Below are 20,055 nucleotides of genomic sequence, written 5' to 3' on the forward strand. Positions count from 1 at the left end.
GACGGAAGGCCACACATCTCTTACCTTCCGATGTCCCTGGTGGTTGGATGGGAAGCTGCAAATCTCTTACCTTCCGGTGTCCCCGGTGGTTGCCAAGGAGGCTGCAAATCTCTTACCTTCTGGTGTCCCCGGCGGTTGGATGGGAGGCTGCAAATCTCTTACCTTCCGGTGTCCCCGGTGGTTGGATGAGAGGCTGCAAATCTCTTACCTTCCGGTGTCTCTGGTAGCTGGATCGGAGGCTGCAAACCTCCTACCTTCCGGTGGTTGGATGGGAGGCTGCAAATCTCCTACCTTTCGGTGGTTGGATAGGAGGCTGCAAATCTCTTACCTTCCCGTGTCCCTGGTGGCTGGATGGGAGGCTGCAAATCTCTTACCTTCCGGTGTCCCTGGTGGTTGGATAGGAGGCTGCAAATCTCTTACCTTCCGGTGTCCCTGGTGGTTGGATAGGAGGCTGCAAATCTCTTACCTTCCGGTATCCCCGGTGGTTGGATGGGAGGCTGCAAATCTCTTACCTTCCGGTGTCCCTGGTGGCTGGATGGGAGGCTGCAAATCTCTTACCTTCTGGTGTCCCTGGTGGCTGGATGGGAGGCTGCAAATCTCTTACCTTCCGGTGTCCCCGGTGGTTGGATGAGAGGCTGCAAATCTCTTACCTTCTGGTGGCTGGATGGGAGGCTGCAAATCTCTTACCTTCCGGTGGTTGGATAGGAGGCTGAAAATCTCCTACCTTCCGGTGGTTGGATAGGAGGCTGCAAATCTCTTACCTTCCGGTGTCCCTGGTGGCTGGATGGGAGGCTGCAAATCTCCTACCTTCCGGTGGTTGGATGGGAGACTGCAAATCTCCTACCTTCCGGTGGTTGGATAGGAGGTTGCAAATCTCTTACCTTCCGGTGTCCCTGGTGGCTGGATGGGAGGCTGCAAATCTCTTACCTTCCGGTGGTTGGATGGGAGGCTGCAAATCTCCTACCTTCTGTTGGCTGGAGTAGACATTGGAAGGAAACCGGCTGTCACACCACGCTTATCACCAATTCCAGTCCGATATAAATTATTCTATGTCTTTATTGCATAAGCTTAGTACAGGTCAACGCGTTTCAGGGGTCGCAGCCCCCTTCCTCAGGACAATTAGCAGTGACAAGGAAAGTAGACGAAAGAGATAAGCCGGTGTATATATATATATATATATATATATATATATATACTCCTGGGTACAGACGTCATAGGACCTCCCTCTATTTCAAAAAGTTGGCTGGATCCTTATCAGTCCGTAAAAACTGTGATAACAAACAAGTGAAAACAATCCAAAAACATAAACTCCAGACAACATAAAGCTTGGTTGGGAAATTACAGGAAGGAGCAAACATCAAAATCCAAAAACACAGAAATAACGGATTTAGCAAAAAAAGAATAAATCCCTTAAAAGGTCGGAAAGGTCTAGAATCCCGGCCAATATGTCACCCAAAGAGAGGATTGTGACGGCTGAGGAAGGGGCTGCGACCCCTGAAAAGCGTTGACCTGTACTAACCTTATGCAATAAGGACATGGGAAAATGTGTATCGGACTGGAATTGGTGATAAGCGCGGTGTGACGCCCGGTTTCCTTCCAATGTCTACTCTGACCTCTTCGGGGGTTCAGCTATTTCACCTAGTTACCACGTTATAGGCGTTGTGATTGGCAGAACTCCTATAGGTGAGAACATCTTTCTAATTAATATCTTGGTGTTTCTTTGGTAAAACCCCATGCGCTTTTTGTTCCACATCCTCTGACCTTCCGGTGGCTGGATGGGAGGCTGCGAATCTCTTACCTTCCAGTGGCTGGATGGGAGGCTGCAAACCTCTTACCTTCCAGTTGCTGGATGGGAGACCGCAAATCTTTTACCTTCCGGTGGGTGGATGGGAGGCTGCGAACCTCTTACCTTCCGGTAGCTGAATGGGAGGCCGCAAATCTCTTACCTTCCAGTGGCTGGATGGGAGGCCGCAAATCTCTTACCTTCAGGTGGCTGGATGGGAGGCTGCGAACCTCTTACCTTCCAGTGGCTGGATGGGAGGCTGCGAACCTCTTACCTTCCGGTGGCTGGATGGGAGGCTGCGAATCTCTTACCTTCCAGTTGCCGGATGGGAGGCTGCGAACCTCTTACCTTCTGGTGGCTGGATGGGAGGCCGCGAATATCTGACCTTCCAGTGGCTGGATGGGAGGCCGCAAATCTCTTACCTTCCGGTGGCTGGATGGGAGGCTGCGAATCTCTTACATTCCAGTGGCTGGATGGGAGGCCGCAAATCTCTTACCTTCAGGTGGCTGGATGGGAGGCTGCGAACCTCTTACCTTCCAGTGGCTGGATGGGAGGCTGTGAACCTCTTACCTTCCGGTGGCTGGTTGGGAGGCTGCAAATCTCTTACCTTCCAGTTGCTGGATGGGAGGCTGCGAACCTCTTACCTTCCGGTGGCTAGATGGGAGGCCGCGAATCTCTTACCTTCCAGTGGCTGGATGGGAGGCTGCGAACCTCTTACCTTCCGGTGGCTGGATGGGAGGCTGGAAATTTCTTACCTTCCAGTGGCTGCATAAGATGCTGCGAGTCTCTTACCTTCCGGTGCCTAGATGGGAGGCCGCAAATCTTTTACCTTCCGGTGGCTGTATGGGAGGCCGTGAACCTTTTACCTTCCGGTGGCTGGATGGGAGGCTGCGAACCACTTACCTTCCGGTGCCTAGATGGGAGGCTGCGAATCTCTTACCTTCCGGTGGCTGGATGGGATTTATTCATAGTTGGAGCTTCCAGAACTTTCTTCTCTTTATGTAGCTTCAATATAGGACATGTTGCGGTTTTGTGCTTCTAAGGCCGTGTTCACACGCTGCATAATTTCTGTGCGTTTTGTTTTATTCCATTTTTATGCCTTCTCCTTATTTGATGGGTTTTTGGTAAAGATGTGAAGCTGAGTTTTTCAGTGTTTTTTTTATAGTACAAAAAAACTTTGACTCTGCACTTAAAGGGAATCTGTCAGCAGATTTTTGCTATGTAAGGTGAAGCCAGCATGCTGTAAGGGTTAACACAGAAAGTTCAGGCATGCCTGTTTTGTTACAGTCCCATCTTTTGTTTTTTTGCTACAGTGCCTTGTGAAATTATTCAGCCCCTTGAATTTTTCAACCTTTTCCCACATTTCCGGCTTCAAACATAAAGATAAAAATGTTAATGTTCTGGTGAAGAATCAACAACAAGTGACACAATTGTGAAGTTGACTGATATTTATTGCTTATTTTAAACTTTTGTAAAAAATAAATAACTGAAAATTGGGGCGTGCAATATTATTCATCCCCTTTACTTTCAGTGCAGAAACTCCCTCCAGAAGGTGATTGAGGATCTGTGAATGATCCATTGTTGTCCTAAATGACTTATGATGATAAATATAAGCCCCTGTGTGTAATCAAGTCTCCGTATAATGCCCCTGCTCTGTGATAGTCTCATGTTCTGTGTAAAGCGCAGAGAGCATCATGAAGACCAAGGAACACAACAGGCAGGTCCGTGATACTGTTGTGGAGAAGTTTAAAACCGGATTTGGTTACAAAAAGATTTCCACAACTTTACACATCCCAAGAAGCCCTGTGCAAGCGATTATATTGAAATGTAAGGAGCATCATACCACTGCAAATCCACCAAGACCCGGCCGTCCATCCAAACTATCATCTCACACAAGGAGAAGACTGATCAGATGCAGCCAAGAGGCCCATGATCACTCCGGATGATCTGCAGAGATCTACAGCTGAGGTGGGAGAGTCTGTCCATAGCACAACAATCAGTCTACACTGCACAAATCTGGCTTTTATGGAAGAGTGGCAGAAAGAAAGCCATTTCTCAAAGATATCCAGAAAAAGTGTTGTTTAAAGTTTCCCACAAGCCACCTGGAGACACCAAACATGTGGAAGAAGGTGCTCTGCTCAGATGACACCAAAATCACACTATTTGGGCACAATGCCAAACGATAAAAGCAACACAGCTCATCACCCTGAACACACCATCCCCACTGTCAAACATGGTGGTTGCAGCATCATGGTTTGGGCCTGCGTTTCTTCAACAGGGACAGGGAAGGTGGTTAAAATTGATGGGAAGATGGATGGAGCCAAATACAGGACCATTCTTGAAGAAAACCTGTTGGAGACTGGGACGGAGATTTGTCTTCGAACAAGACAATGATCCCAAACATAAAGCAAAATCTACAATGGAATGGTTCACAAATAACCCTATCCAGGTGTTAGAATGGCCAAGTCACAGCCCAGACCTGAACCCAATCGAGAAAGAGCTGAAAACTGCTGTTCACAAACGCCTCCATCCAACCTCACTCAGCTCCAGCTGTTTATAAAGGAAGAATGGGCGAGAATTTCACCTCTCCATGTGCAAAACTGATAGACACAAACCACAAGAGACTGCAGCTGTAATCGCAGCAAAAGGGGGCGCTACAAAGTATTCACTTACAGGGGATGAATAATATTGCACGCCACAATTTACAGTTATTTATTTTTTAGAAAAGTATAAAATAAGCAATAAATTTGCTTCATCTTCACAATTGTGTCACTTGTTGTAGATTCTTCACCAGAACATTCACATTTTATCTTTATGTTTTGAAGCCTGAAATGTGGGAAAGGTTGAAAAATTCAAGGGGCTGAATACTTTCGCAAGGCACTGTATGTATATTTAAGCAGCAGGACCGTTATCATTACAGGACTAGAAACTCACCTGCAGAGAAGCAAAGTGGATGTTCATGAAATCTCCCCCCCCCCCCCGCTAAGAGCCTAAAGACGCTGCTGACCTCTGCGCTTCTGGTGACGTTTTAGGGTTTTTTCTCTATAAGTCTATGTGGAGCGCAGAATCAAAGATGTTCTATAGTATTAAAAAAAAAAGCATTAAAACACCAGATTCACATCTGCAGCAAAAAGGCATCAACAAATAAAAAGCGCAGCATTCAGAGCAGATTGTTATTGCATTGTGGTGGGACACCGGCAGAAAGACCGCAGCATTTACACTACGTGAGAACAGGCGGTATTTGACAAAAAATGCAGTGCGTTCATTCTTTTTGCGTTTTTGTCACCCGTTGAAATCAAAATGCAAGGAAAGCGTTATCTGTGCGTTTGCACCGCGTTTTTGTTGCATTTTCGTTTACAAAAATCAAAGGTCCGCCACATTGTTCCAGGATAAAGTCATTCTCATTCTTTCAGGTTCATACTCAATAATCACCGGCGCGGCGCGGCTATCACGCTGCTCCCGCTGCCTCTCATTCTTCTTCCGGAACCGCTCATTAGGCTCATACATATTCACTGCTTCTCCTGACCACCGGTGTCTGTGATTGGTTGCCGTCAGAGCCACCCGCACATTGAGTGACAGCTGTCTGACTGCAACCAATCACAGCCGCCAGTGGGCAGGTCTATATCGTACAGTAAAATAAATAATTGAAAAAACAGGCGTGCAGTCACCCCAATTTTGATATCCAGGAAAGATAAAACCCCACAACTGGGGTCTGGTATTCTCAGACTGGGGCCTATGGTTATTAGGTTCTCCCCAGCCGCTCGAAATTGCTGCATCCATTAGATGCGACAGTCCTGGCACTTTACCCAGCTCTTCCCGATTGCCCTGGTGCGGTGGCAATCAGGGTAATAAGGAGTTAATGGCAGCCCATAGCTGCTACTAAGCCCTAGCTTAGTGATGGCAGGCGTCTATGAGACACCCCCCATCATTAATCTGTAAGTAAATAAACACAAACACTCCTAAAATCCTTTATTTGAATTAAATGACAAAAAAGCTCCCTCTCTCACCACTTTATTAACCCCCAAACCCCTGTCCAGGTCCAACGTAATCCACAAGCGGTCCCATGACACTTCCACCACTGCTACATCTGACGCTCACAGCGAGCGCCATAGAACAAGACTGCCCACTGTGAGCTCCACGCAGCAACTGTAGTGAGCCGCGCAGTCAATGGTGACGTCACTCAGGTTAGCCGCGGCCACTTCTGGTGTCCTCCACCCATGACGTCAGTTGGGTGATTTGCGGTGACAGCTGGAGTCCTCCATCTGTGATCACAATTCAGGCTGCGATTGAAGTTAGCCGCAGGTGGAAGATTCACCTGAGTGACGTCACCACTGATCCCGCAGCTCACTTCAGTCGCGGCCTGAACCTCACAGCGGTGAACTCGTGACGTCACTGCCGCCACACATGCCGTACTGCGGGACCTGCGTCACGGGTTCACTCGAGTTCATTTTGATTGCGTGGCTCTGTCTGCACTCAGTCATGTTCTATGACGCTCAGTGTGACAGGGCAGGGATGTAGGAGAGCTGAATTGCTGTGGGACCTCGTGTGGATTACTTTGGACCTGCAGGGGTTTTGGGGGGTTAATAAAGTGGTGAAAAAGGGGGCTTTGTGTATTTTATTCCAAATAAAGGCTTTTTGGGAGGTTTGTGTTTAGAGCAGAGCGCTAATAAAGAGCCGGGTCCAGCACCAGAATTGGAGCATATAATGGATACGCCACTTTTGGGGTGGCTGTGGCCTGCTATTGTTAGGCTGGAAAGGGTCAAATAACCATGGCCCTTCCCACCCTAAGAATATCAGCCCCCAGTTATCTGCTGCACCCTGGCTGGTTTTAGAAAAATGGGGGAGACCCCATGTCATTGTTTTACTCCCAAAAATTAAAAAAAAACAGGTGGTCAAGCTAGCTATCCGTCTATCAAGCTAATCTGTTATTTCTGTCTATTCTCTGTTCTTTCTTATCTATGATTCTATCTATCTATCCTTTCTATTTTTTTTCTATCTATCAGACAAATATACTATGATATTTTTTTTTCTCCTTTAAAAAACACTAACAAAAACGCGGCAAAAATGGATGTGTTTTTTACCGCATTTTTTTGTCAAATGCAGTGTTTACAGTTGTCAAAATCCGCCAGATTGTGCAGATTTGTTGTCAACCAAAAACGCAGCGTGCGCACATACCCTTAATCTTCACTATGTAAGGGCTTGCTGTTTTGTATCTGTACAGCCGTGTTCACACGTTGCATAAATGCTGTGTTTTTTGTTTTCCACTGTGTATGAAGGAAACAACGCAATAAGAAGATATGATTATTGCGTTTTATGCAGTTTCCCTCTTATTTGATGCATTTGTATCGGCGTTTTTAGTGTTTGTTTACATGCTTTGTTTCAGGCTCCACATAGAGGCTTATATATAAACAATTCACGGTTCCGGAGCCTCTATCAAGGCAATACGGGGAATGTATAACAACGTATCACGTCGCTCCGCACACTGATAATGACACTGATGAATGTGTGCCGGGGATTCTCTCATACTTAGTAAAGTGTACGGGTGTCACGAGGGTCTCCGATCCCTGGGAGATTGGTGTCCGGTTTGGGATCTGAGTCTCACATTGCCTTCTGAGTCTCTGGGTTTTAAACTTTGTTGCTTTCATTTGGTGCAGCAAGGGTTAATGACCTTTTCCTTGCTGGTAGTTCCTGGTTAGTCTTATAATCAAGTGAAACTGGTTTGTGAGCGCTCCCTTCTTCTTTAAATAGTCACATGTTCCATCACTTGATGCCGGTTATAGATTCATTCACTGACCACTTTGGAGGGAGGAGGCTTCTTGTAGCTGCTGGAGTCCTGTTGTCTGCAGCCCTGGCGCTTGGGTGCAGCTTTAGAGTTACATTTTATCCTTTTTGTCTTTCTTCCCCTGTCTGCCTTCCTTCCCTTGTGTCTTATTAGTGCAATGGTGTAGCCTAGTGCACTCACCGGCCTTTGTACTAGCCAGGGTGAGTGGAGGGACAGTGAGAGAATAGGCACGTAACGGTGGTGGGGGAAGTGTGTGTGTGTTGGGCTCTCCTCGTGTGTGTGTGTGTGTGTGTTGGGCTCTCCTCGTGTGTGTGTGTTGGGCTCTCCTCGTGTGTGTGTTGGGCTCTCCTCGTGTGTGTGTGTGTGTGTGTGTGTCTGTGTGTTGGGCTCTCCTCCAGTGTGTGTGTGTTGGGTTCTCCTCCAGTGTGTGTGTGTGGGGCTCTCCTCATGTGTGTGTGTATGTGTTGGACTCTCCTCCAGTGTGTGTGTGTGTTGGGCTCTTCTCCATTGTGTGTGTTGAGCTCTCCGTGTGTGTGTGTGTGTGTGTGTGTGTGTGTATTTGCCTCCTTAGTGTGTGGGATGGGGGACTCTCTAGTGTGTGGGGGGGGGGCTGTCCTCCAGTATGTTTGTGTGGGGGTGGGGGACTGTCCTACAGTGTCTGTGTAGGGGCACACCTGTTTTAGAGGTACCAGGTACTGTGTTGTATACCTTGTACATGAAAACTCTTTCTACTCATTGTACACTCTATACGATGACTGACCGAAAATGTGTCCTCCTTGTGTCTCCTGACAGTGGCATCGGTCTGGCCAGGGCTCACTTCGAAAAGCAACCACCCTCAAACCTCAGAAAATCCAATTTCTTCCATTTTGTCTTGGCACTTTATGACCGTCAGGGGCAGCCGGTGGAAATAGAGAGGACGACGTTCATTGACTTCGTAGAAAAAGACAAAGTAAGACGTATAGTGTAAGGTGATGTTGTCTCAATACACTGTCTGGGGCTGGTATCTACCAAACACTACAAAATCTCCAGTAATTGGGAATCTTGGTCTGACAATCCCAATCACATCTTCTCTACTTCACAGGAACAAAGTGGTGAGAAAACCAACAACGGCATCCATTACCGACTGCAGCTCCTCTACAGTAATGGTAAGAAATCAACTAACTGCTCTCAGGCCTGTCCAGTCCATAGTGGCCACCTCCTGATTTAGCAGCTCTCAGGCATGTCCAGTCCATAGTGGCCACCTCCCTGATTTACCCGCTCTCAGGCATCTCCAGTCCATAGAGGCCACCTCCTGATTTACCCACTCTCAGGCGTCTCCAGTCCATAGTGGCTGCCTCTGATTTACCTGCTCTCAGGCATATCGAGTCCATAGTGGCCACCTCCTGATTTACCCGCTCTCGAACGTCTCCAGTCCATAGTGGCCACCTCCTCATTTACCCGCTCTCAGGCATGCCCAGTCCATAATGGCCATCTCCTGATTTACCCACTCTCAGGCGTCTCCAGTCCACAGTGGCCACCTCCTGATTTACCCGCTCTCAGGCGTCTCCAGTCCATAGTGGCCACTTCCTGATTTACCCACTCTCAGGTGTCTCCAGTCCATTGTGGCCATCTCCTGATTTACCCGCTCTCAGGCATGTCCAGTCCATAGTGGCCACCTAATGATTTACCCGCTCTCAGGCATGTCCAGTCCATAGTGGCCACCTAATGATTTACCCGCTCTCAGGCATGTCCAGTCAATAATGGCCATCTCCTGATTTACCCACTCTCAGGCGTCTCCAGTCCATAGTGGCCACCTCCTGATTTATCCGCTCTTAGGTATCTCCAGTCCATAGTGGCCGCTTCTGATTTACCTGCTCTCAGGCATGTCTAGTGCATAGTGGCCACCTCCTGATTTACCAGCACTCAGGTGTGTCCAGTCCATAGTGGCCACCTCCTGATTTACCTGCTCTCAGGTGTCTCCAGTCCATAGTAGCCACCTCCTGATTTACTCGCTGTCAGGCGTGTCCAGTGCATAGTGGCTACCTCCTGATTTACTCGCTCTCAGGCGTCTCCAGTCCATAGTGGCCACCTCCTGATTTACTCGCTCTCAGGTGTGTCCAGTGCATAGTGGTCACCTCCTGATTTACCTGCTCTCAGGCGTCTCCGGTCCATAGTGGCCACCTCCTGATTTACCTGCTCTCAAGTGTCTCCAGTCCATAGTAGCCACCTCCTGATTTACTCGCTCTCAGGCGTGTCCAGTGCATAGTGGCCACCTCCTGATTTACCCGCTCTCAGGCGTGTCCAGTCCATAGTGGCCACCTCCTGATTTATCCGCTCTTAGGTATCTCCAGTCCATAGTGGCCGCTTCTGATTTACCTGCTCTCAGGCATGTCTAGTCCATAGTGGCCACCTCCTGATTTACCGGCACTCAGGCGTGTCCAGTCCATAGTGGCCACCTCCTGATTTACCGGCACTCAGGCGTGTCCAGTCCATAGTGGCCACCTCCTGATTTACCCGCTCTCAGGCGTGTCCAGTCCATAGTAGCCACCTCCTGATTTACTCGCTCTCAGGCGTGTCCAGTCCATAGTGGCCACCTCCTGATTTACCTGCTCTCAGGCATGTCCAGTCCATAGTGGCCACTTCCTGATTTACCCACTCTCAGGTGTCTCCAGCACGTAGTGGCCACCTCTGATTTACCACCTCTCAGGCATTGTAATCAGTACTTGCCAATGGTTTCCAGGAATTGATTAGTATTTCCCGATGTATAGGTAAAACAGTGCAATTATACTGTGGCCTCAGGGTTGTCAGGACTGTGTATTTGGCTCTAGAATAATAATATAATAAATAATACCATGATTTCTGTTCTCTAGGTCTCAGGACAGAGCAGGATCTCTATGTACGCCTCATTGACTCCATGTCCAAGCAGGTAGGTTGTAGGATTGGGAAAGATTTAGCCCCAGTAGTTCTCCAGATGGTATTAGCTGTTCAATATACATATATTCTCGTATCAAATAATCTCATCAGATTGTGAGGTGGAGGTCAAGGGAGTGTTAAAGGAGGGCATGAGTGGCAGGTCATGAGCTGGTCAGGCGGAGGTCGTCAGAATATTAAATTAGTTCATCAGAGTATTGGAGAAGTTCATTAGAGTGTCAGGCGGAGGTCTTCAGAGTGTCAGGCGGAGGTCTTCAGAGTGTCAGGCGGAGGTCTTCAGAGAGTCAGGCGAAGGTCTTCAGAGAGTCAGGCGAAGGTCTTCAGAGTATCAGGCGGAGGTCTTCAGAGTGTCAGGCGAAGGTCTTGAGAGTGTCAGACGGAGGTCTTCAGAGTGTCAGGCGGAGATCTTCAGAGTGTCAGGCGGAGATCTTCAGAGTGTCAGGCGGAGATCTTCAGAGTGTCAGGCGGAGATCTTCAGAGTGTCAGGCGGAGATCTTCAGAGTGTCAGGCGGAGATCTTCAGAGTGTCAGGCGGAGGTCTTCAGAGTGTCAGGCGGAGGTCTTCAGAGTGTCAGGCGGAGGTCTTCATAGTGTCAGGCGGAGGTCTTCAGAGTGTCAGGCGGAGGTCTTCAGAGTATCAGGCGGAGGTCTTCAGAGTGTCAGGCGAAGGTCTTCAGAGTGTCAGGCGGAGGTCTTGAGAGTGTCAGGCGGAGGTCTTGAGAGTGTCAGGCGGAGGTCTTGAGAGTGTCAGGCGGAGGTCTTGAGAGTGTCAGGCGGAGGTCTTCAGGGGGTCAGGCGGAGGTCTTCAGGGGGTCAGGCGGAGGTCTTCAGGGGGTCAGGCGGAGGTCTTCAGGGGGTCAGACGGAGGTCTTCAGAGTATCAGACGGAGGTCTTCAGGGGGTCAGGCGGAGGTCTTTAGGGGGTCAGGCGGAGGTCTTTAGGGGGTCAGGCGGAGGTCTTCAAGGGGTTAGGCGGAGGTCTTCAGGGGATGAAGTGGAGGTGTCAGGTGGAGTATTGATGTGATTGGAAGAACATTTGTTGAGGTCATCAGAGCAGTCGATGGGATGTCAGCAGCTGCAGATGATGTGGCATAGCCCTAGAGAATGTCATCCGTGTGATAGGAGAGGATGTTAGAATGATACATGAGGAACTTTAGAGCCTCATACACATTAAGTTATTTTTGGCTGATTTTGATGGTGCCATCAAGTGTGTATGGTGCCCCACTCCAGGCTGATGTCTGGTTAGAGAAGGTCTTGCTGAATTATAACGATCCGTTCGTAGCAAACATGGTGTATGATATCTGATGCACACTCAGCCGAACTGGGTGTGGTTGAGTGTACGGGGCGTCACATGGAGAATGTAGACAGAGAGATGTTGGCCGACCGGAAGGGTTTTGGCCACATTTGGAGCTTTTATATCATCCTAAGAGTGTGATGATGCCCCCAGAGTGGTGGATGCAGTTACTGAGGTGTAAGAGGAGGTCATCAGAGTGTAGATACCGAGGACCTCTCCTCACACTTTCCTGTTGAACTGGATACACCGTGTAATAATGGCTGCAGAGCAGAACAAAATGTTTTTCTAGATATTTGAAATCAAACTGTTTGGCACCGAATGAGTTTACTTTTTTAAATCCAAGTAAGTGTTATCAGAGAGCTTTCACTGGGGGTGTGTACTTATTTTCCCTGAATGACATCGACCAATCATAACCAGGCAGCAACACACAGATGAAACACAGCCACCACAGGATGTAGAAGAATACTCAGGCAGCACAGTAGAGGTAGCAGTGCTACGAGAGGAGGAGAGCTGACGGGTTTCTAATGTGACACAGTCAGCTCCACTGCCCCTCCCCCCACACTGACTCCTGCAGGGGATGAGGGCTGGGTCCTTACATCTCACACTGAGAAACCTGTTCTCAGCTATTTTGGGGGGGTGTTCTATTTTACTTTGAGTGTTGCTGCCTGCTTATGATTGGTCAGCATCATACAGGAGAAGAAATCCACGCCCCCAGTGAAAACTCTCTGATAACGCACACTTACCTCTCTCAAAAAAAAATAACCGATTAGGAGCCAAATAGTATAAATGTTTATCTTCTGGGAGATCCTGGAGTTCCAGGAAGAGGTCCTGGGAGGAGATCCTGGAGTTCCAGGAAGAGGTCCTGGGAGGAGATCCTGGAGTTCCAGGAAGAGGTCCTGGGAGGAGATTCTGGGGTTCCGGAGGTTCTTGAGGGAGATCCTGGAGTCCTGAAGAAAGATCCTAGTGTTCCACGGGTTCTGAACGGAGATCCTTGGGTTTTGGTGGGAAGATCCTGGGGTTACAGAGGTTCGAGGAGGAGTTCCTGGGGTTTCAGAGGTTCTAGGAGGATCTTGCTGTTGTATTTCATTCATATCTCTGGGTTTCAGGCGATCATCTATGAGGGACAGGACAAGAACCCGGAGATGTGCCGCGTCCTCCTGACTCATGAGATTATGTGCAGGTGGGTCTCCTTCATATCCTCACAGTCTGGTATCTGGGCACAGCTTTATCTGTGACTGGTGTAGAGATCTGACATGTCCGGATCACAGGGCTTCCGGGTGCAGCTTTATCTGTGACTGGAGTAGAGGATTCTGATGTGTCAGGACTTACCGTGGGTCTGTCCCGTTTCTGCCGTTCAGTTTGCTGTTACACACTGCACCATTTATATCCGGCCAGACCGGTGAGCGGGAGGTGACGTTACACGTTCTGTACTATACACCGGCTTTCTCCTCATACAGACAACACAGGAGGACGGGGTGAGGACCTCCATCTCTCCGGATATAGACCCCCAATGAGTCCATGTGTCCTATGCCATTGGGGCCACTCACTGTATGCCATGGGGGCCACTCACTGTATGCCATCGGGGCCACTCACTGTATGCCATGGGGGCCACTCACACTTTCACTTCACACTCTAGTCGCTTTAGTTCTCACCTTATAAACCATACCATCAGCCTTCTTTCTGCTTTAAACATGGTAACACAATGTGTTTATCTGTGTGATCGCCCACATAGATTCCACTGACCCTGGTCAGTATTCACACCCGGATCTCCACTCCATTACCTCGCAGGTATGCCGGCACATGTTCGACATACCCAGTAATATCCCAGTGGAGCAACCTCCGGTTCCACTCATTGACCTCGCTGAGTACACACATCACCTGTCTCTGGGATTACGTTCAGAAGGTATGGCCGCCTCCACACACTGACTCCTGTCAGTACACACAGGCCCTGGTAACTGGGATTACCTTCAGGAGACATGGACGCCTCCACACACACTGACTCCTGTCAGTACACACAGGCCCTGGTAACTGGGATTACCTTCAGGAGACATGGACGCCTCCACACACTGACTCCTGTCAGTACACACAGGCCCTGGTAACTGGGATTACCTTCAGGAGACATGGCCGCCTCCACACACTGACTCCTGTCAGTACACACAGGCCCTGGTATCTGGGATTACCTTCAGGAGACATGGCCGCCTCCACACACTGACTCCTGTCAGTACACACATGTCCTGGTATCTGGGATTACCTTCAGGAGACATGGCCGCCTCCACACACACTGACTCCTGTCAGTACACACAGGCCCTGGTATCTGGGATTACCTTCAGGAGACATGACCGCCTCCACACACTGACTCCTGTCAGTACACACAGGCCCTGGTATCTGGGATTACCTTCAGGAGACATGGCCGCCTCCACACACACTGACTCCTGTCAGTACACACAGGCCCTGGTATCTGGGATTACCTTCAGGAGACATGACTGCCTCCACACACTGACTCCTGTCAGTACACACAGGCCCTGGTATCTGGGATTACCTTCAGGAGACATGGCCGCCTCCACACACTGACTCCTGTCAGTACACACAGGCCCTGGTAACTGGGATTACCTTCAGGAGACATGACCGCCTCCACACACACTGACTCCTGTCAGTACACACAGGCCCTGGTAACTGGGATTACCTTCAGGAGACATGACCGCCTCCACACACACTGACTCCTGTCAGTGCACACAGGCCCTGGTCACTGGGATTACCTTCAGGAGACATGGCCGCCTCCACACACACTGACTCCTGTCAGTACACACAGGCCCTGGTATCTGGGATTACCTTGAGAAGACATGGCCGCCTCCACACACACTGACTCCTGTCAGTACACACATTCCCTGGTCACTGGGATTACCTTCAGGAGACATGGCCACCTCCACACACACTGACTCCTGTCAGTACACACAGGCCCTGGTATCTGGGATTACCTTGAGAAGACATGGCCGCCTCCACACACTGACTCCTGTCAGTACACACAGGCCCTGGTATCTGGGATTACCTTCAGGAGACATGGCCGCCTCCACACACACTGACTCCTGTCAGTGCACACAGGCCCTGGTCACTGGGATTACCTTCAGGAGACATGGCCGCCTCCACACACTGACTCCTGTCAGTACACACAGGCCCTGGTATCTGGGATTACCTTGAGAAGACATGGCCGCCTCCACACACTGACTCCTGTCAGTACACACAGGCCCTGGTAACTGGGATTACCTTCAGGAGACATGGCCGCCTCCACACACACTGACTCCTGTCAGTACACACAGGCCCTGGTATCTGGGATTACCTTCAGGAGACATGGCCGCCTCCACACACACTGACTCCTGTCAGTACACACAGGCCCTGGTATCTGGGATTACCTTCAGGAGACATGGCCGCCTCCACACACACTGACTCCTGTCAGTACACACAGGCCCTGGTATCTGGGATTACCTTCAGGAGACATGGCCGCCTCCACACACACTGACTCCTGTCAGTACACACTTCCCCTGGTATCTGGGATTACCTTGAGAAGACATGGCCACCTCCACACACTGACTCCTGTCAGTACACACAGGCCCTGGTATCTGGGATTACCTTCAGGAGACATGGCCGCCTCCACACACTGACTCCTGTCAGTACACACAGGCCCTGGTATCTGGGATTACCTTGAGAAGACATGGCCGCCTCCACACACACTGACTCCTGTCAGTACACACAGGCCCTGGTATCTGGGATTACCTTCAGGAGACATGGCCGCCTCCACACACTGACTCCTGTCAGTACACACAGGCCCTGGTATCTGGGATTACCTTCAGGAGACATGGCCGCCTCCACACACACTGACTCCTGTCAGTACACACTTCCCCTGGTATCTGGGATTACCTTGAGAAGACATGGCCACCTCCACACACTGACTCCTGTCAGTACACACTTCCCCTGGTATCTGGGATTACCTTGAGAAGACATGGCCGCCTCCACACACTGACTCCTGTCAGTACACACAGGCCCTGGTATCTGGGATTACCTTCAGGAGACATGGCCGCCTCCACACACACTGACTCCTGTCAGTACACACAGGCCCTGGTATCTGGGATTACCTTCAGGAGACATGGCCGCCTCCACACACTGACTCCTGTCAGTACACACAGGCCCTGGTATCTGGGATTACCTTCAGGAGACATGGCCGCCTCCACACACTGACTCCTGTCAGTACACACAGGCCCTGGTATCTGGGATTACCTTGAGAAGACATGGCCGCCTCCACACACTGACTCCTGTCAGTACACACAGGCCCTGGTATCTGGGATTACCTTCAGGAGACATGGCCGCCTCCACACACTGACTCCTGTCAGTACACACAGGCCCTGGTATCTGGGATTACCTTGAGAAGACATGGCCGCCTCCACACACTGACTCCTGTCAGTGCACACAGGCCCTGGTATCTGGGATTACCTTCAGGAGACATGGCCGCCTCCACACACACTGACTCCTGTCAGTACACACAGGCCCTGGTATCTGGGATTACCTTCAGGAGACATGGCCGCCTCCACACACTGACTCCTGTCAGTACACACAGGCCCTGGTATCTGGGATTACCTTGAGAAGACATGGCCGCCTCCACACACTGACTCCTGTCAGTACACACAGGCCCTGGTATCTGGGATTACCTTCAGGAGACATGGCCGCCTCCACACACTGACTCCTGTCAGTACACACAGGCCCTGGTATCTGGGATTACCTTGAGAAGACATGGCCGCCTCCACACACTGACTCCTGTCAGTACACACAGACCCTGGTATCTGGGATTACCTTCAGGAGACATGGCCGCCTCCACACACTGACTCCTGTCAGTACACACAGGCCCTGGTATCTGGGATTACCTTCAGGAGACATGGCCGCCTCCACACACTGACTCCTGTCAGTACACACAGGCCCTGGTATCTGGGATTACCTTCAGGAGACATGGCCGCCTCCACACACTGACTCCTGTCAGTACACACAGGCCCTGGTATCTGGGATTACCTTGAGAAGACATGGCCGCCCCCACACACTGACTCCTGTCAGTACACACAGGCCCTGGTATCTGGGATTACCTTCAGGAGACATGGCCGCCTCCACACACTGACTCCTGTCAGTACACACAGGCCCTGGTAACTGTAACCGTTACCTTGACAACACCTTAGGCCCAGTGCCCACACCACTGCTCACCACACCTGACCTCCACTGTCCCTCTGCAGCTGTTACCTAGACAACACCTCAGGCTCGGGGTCCACACCACTGCTCACGGGACCCTCCACTTTTATACACGCACTATAACACTCTGCCTTCTCACATCCTCCATTACCTATATACACATTATATTACCACCATTACTATCCAGTGCACATTACTTTACACTGTGGCCTAATACACATACATTACATTATCAGCTCTGCTACATCGCACACATCACAATACCTTACACTATACATTCCTATATTACATTGCACCTTACATTATATTAGTATAACCCTAATCCCTGTTACTCCCCCTCACACGTCCGGACCCCCAATTAACCCTATAATGATTCTATCACTATCTCTGACCATAGGGATGATACCATAAAAACACTTAACCCCCAGATGTGCAATGTAAGATCCACCACACGGACATATTAGGACCACCGATGCCTTCAGGGGAAAAACACGACCCTAGGTCACCCCCTCCATATGTACAAGACGTCCGTGTGCAGTCCACTGAAAAGAAAAAAAGTAACGTCCTGTATCCCAATCACTCCTTGTCCTAACATCCACTCTCGTCTCCCACCGATGTATAACTTACGTCCCCTCACCCTCCGGTGTATAACCTCCAGCCCTTCACCCCCCCCCGGTGTATAACCTCCAGCCCCTCACCCCCCCCCCGGTGTATAACCTCCGGCCCTTCACCCCACTGGTGTATAACCTCCGGCCCTTCACCCCCCCCGGTGTATAACCTTCGGCCCTTCTTACCCCCCCCCCCTTCCCGGTGTATAACCTCCGGCCCTTCACCCCTCTCGGAGTATAACCTCCGGCCCTTCACCCCCCCCCCGGTGTATAACCTCCGGCCCTTCAGCTTCCCCCGGTGGATAACCTCCGGGTCTTCAGCCCCCCCCGGTGTATAACCTCTGGCCGCCTTACCCCCCCGGTGTATGACCTCTGGCCGTGGCCGCTCCACCCCCCCGTGTGTATAACCTCTGGCCCTCTCACCCCCTTGGTGTATAACTTCTGGCCCTCTCACCTCCCGGTGTATGACCTCTGGCCTCTTCACTTCTCAGTGTATGTATAAAGGGCGTGCGTCTGTGTGGAGGAGGGTGCGTCTGTTTTGAAGGCATGCGTTCGTACAGAGGGCGTGTGTATGTGTGGAGAGCGTGCGTCTGTCTGGAGAGCGTGTGTCTGTCTGGAGAGCGTGTGTATGTGTGGAGAGCGTGCGTCTGTCTGGAGAGCGTGCGTCTGTCTGGAGAGCGTGCGTCTGTCTGGAGAGCGTGCGTCTGTGTGGAGAGCGTGCGTCTGTGTGGAGAGCTGTGCGTCTGTCTGGAGAGCGTGCGTCTGTCTGGAGAGCGTGTGTATGTGTGGAGAGCGTGCGTCTGTGTGGAGAGCGTGCGTCTGTGTGAAGGGTGCATCTGTGTGGAGAGCGTGCGTCTGTCTGGAGAGCGTGCGTCTGTGTGGAGGGCGTGCGTCTGTGTGGAGGGCGTGCGTCTGTGTGGAGGGCGTGCGTCTGTGTGGAGAGCGTGCGTCTGTGTGGAGAGCGTGCGTCTGTGTGGAGAGCGTGCGTCTGTGTGGAGGGCGTGCGTCTGTGTGGAGGGCGTGCGTCGTCTGTGCGGAGGGCGTGCGTCTGTGTGGAGGGCGTGCGTCTGTGCGGAGGGCGTGCGTCTGTGTGGAGAGCGTGCGTCTGTGTGGAGGGCGTGCGTCTGTGTGGAGAGCGTGCGTCTGTGTGGAGAGCGTGCGTCTGTGTGGAGAGCGTGCGTCTGTGGAGAGCGTGCGTCTGTCTGGAGAGCGTGTGTATGTGTGGAGGAGGGTGCGTCTGTGTGGAGGGCGTGCGTCTGTGTGGAGAGCGTGCGTCTGTGTGGAGAGCGTGCGTCTGTGTGGAGAGCGTGCGTCTGTGTGGAGAGCGTGCGTCTGTGTGGAGGGCGCGTCTGTTTTGAAGGCATGCGTGCGTGCGGAGGGCGTGCGTGTATGTGTGGAGCGTGCATGTGCTGGCGGTATGGACGCATACTTTCTGGTTAGTGATGATGTGTGCTGTATACCGTGTGCTCTGCAGACAGATGTGACTGAGCCCTGAGTATCGCCTGCAGCTCTGGATGTGACTGGAGTATAACAGGAGGAGCGACTGCAGCTGGATATTTATGAAGAGCCTACAAAGCGGCTGCAGATTGCGGTGTCTCCTGTGGCGGGCGGTGTTCTCCTCTCCTTTAAGTCGCCACCATGTTTACGGAATAGGAATGCTGAAATGCTAATTAGCAGAGAGCCGGTGTAGAGGGCGTGGTATTCCCCGTGGAGGATGGGCTCATCCCTTTAAGCAGACACATTACTACTGTTGCTCCATTGACTTGACCTGGCTTTCCCTCTAGCGCCCCCTGTATTGCCTGTCCGCCACCTCCACTGTGAGCATGCAGCTGGGAGCGCGGCCCCTCTGAGGACTCAATGAGCGGCCATTGATTGCCTCCCCCTTAGCTCTCGGTTGTCGGAGAGGCTGCAGGGACCTCCTGACTGGTTACGGTTGTCACCATCTCCACTTGTTTATCCCAGAGGCAGAGTGTCAGGGGAAGCGGAGACTGCGGTGTGTGCACAGGACCGCGCTAATGAGTCCTGGATGAGCAGCGGGACCTTGTACAGCGGCTGCCACCCGTCATGATGACAGACGCTCCCCCGGGGACCACCCATGTGCACAGAGCACAGATATGACGCTGCAGTGATGGGTGACATCAGCAGTTACCAGGACTGGAGTCAGGACTATTACTGGAAATATTACCAGGATATATTATCATTATGATGTTGTTTTCATGTCTTTTTTTTTGTCTATTATAGTCGATGCTGCGACAAGAAAAGCTGTGGAAATCGTAACGAGACGCCGTCCGACCCCGTTATCATAGACAGGTACGATACAGCTCACAGAATGACCGCGAAAGACCACCGAGGAACTGATGACTGATGGAGCAGACTTTAGTGAGCAGGTCACATTACCAAAGAAACAAGAGGTGGAAATTCAGTGCGAAACATGAAAAGGGAAAACATTCATGAGAA

At 50.9% G+C, this 20,055-nt stretch overlaps 1 protein-coding gene across 1 annotated transcript in view; it reads left to right on the forward strand.

Moving 5' to 3' along the window:
* LOC142303855 (transcription factor COE3-like) overlaps nt 1-20,055 on the forward strand; it is a 122,977-nt gene that overhangs the window by 27,067 nt on the left and 75,855 nt on the right. The window contains exons 2-6 of the mRNA XM_075345658.1: nt 8,358-8,514; nt 8,647-8,710; nt 10,415-10,470; nt 12,874-12,947; nt 19,840-19,908. Coding sequence (XP_075201773.1) covers nt 8,358-8,514; nt 8,647-8,710; nt 10,415-10,470; nt 12,874-12,947; nt 19,840-19,908 — 420 coding nt within the window. The remainder of the gene's footprint in view (nt 1-8,357; nt 8,515-8,646; nt 8,711-10,414; nt 10,471-12,873; nt 12,948-19,839; nt 19,909-20,055) is intronic.

Source organism: Anomaloglossus baeobatrachus, chromosome 1, assembly GCF_048569485.1.
Source record: "Anomaloglossus baeobatrachus isolate aAnoBae1 chromosome 1, aAnoBae1.hap1, whole genome shotgun sequence".
Taxonomy (NCBI): Eukaryota; Metazoa; Chordata; class Amphibia; order Anura; family Aromobatidae; genus Anomaloglossus; species Anomaloglossus baeobatrachus.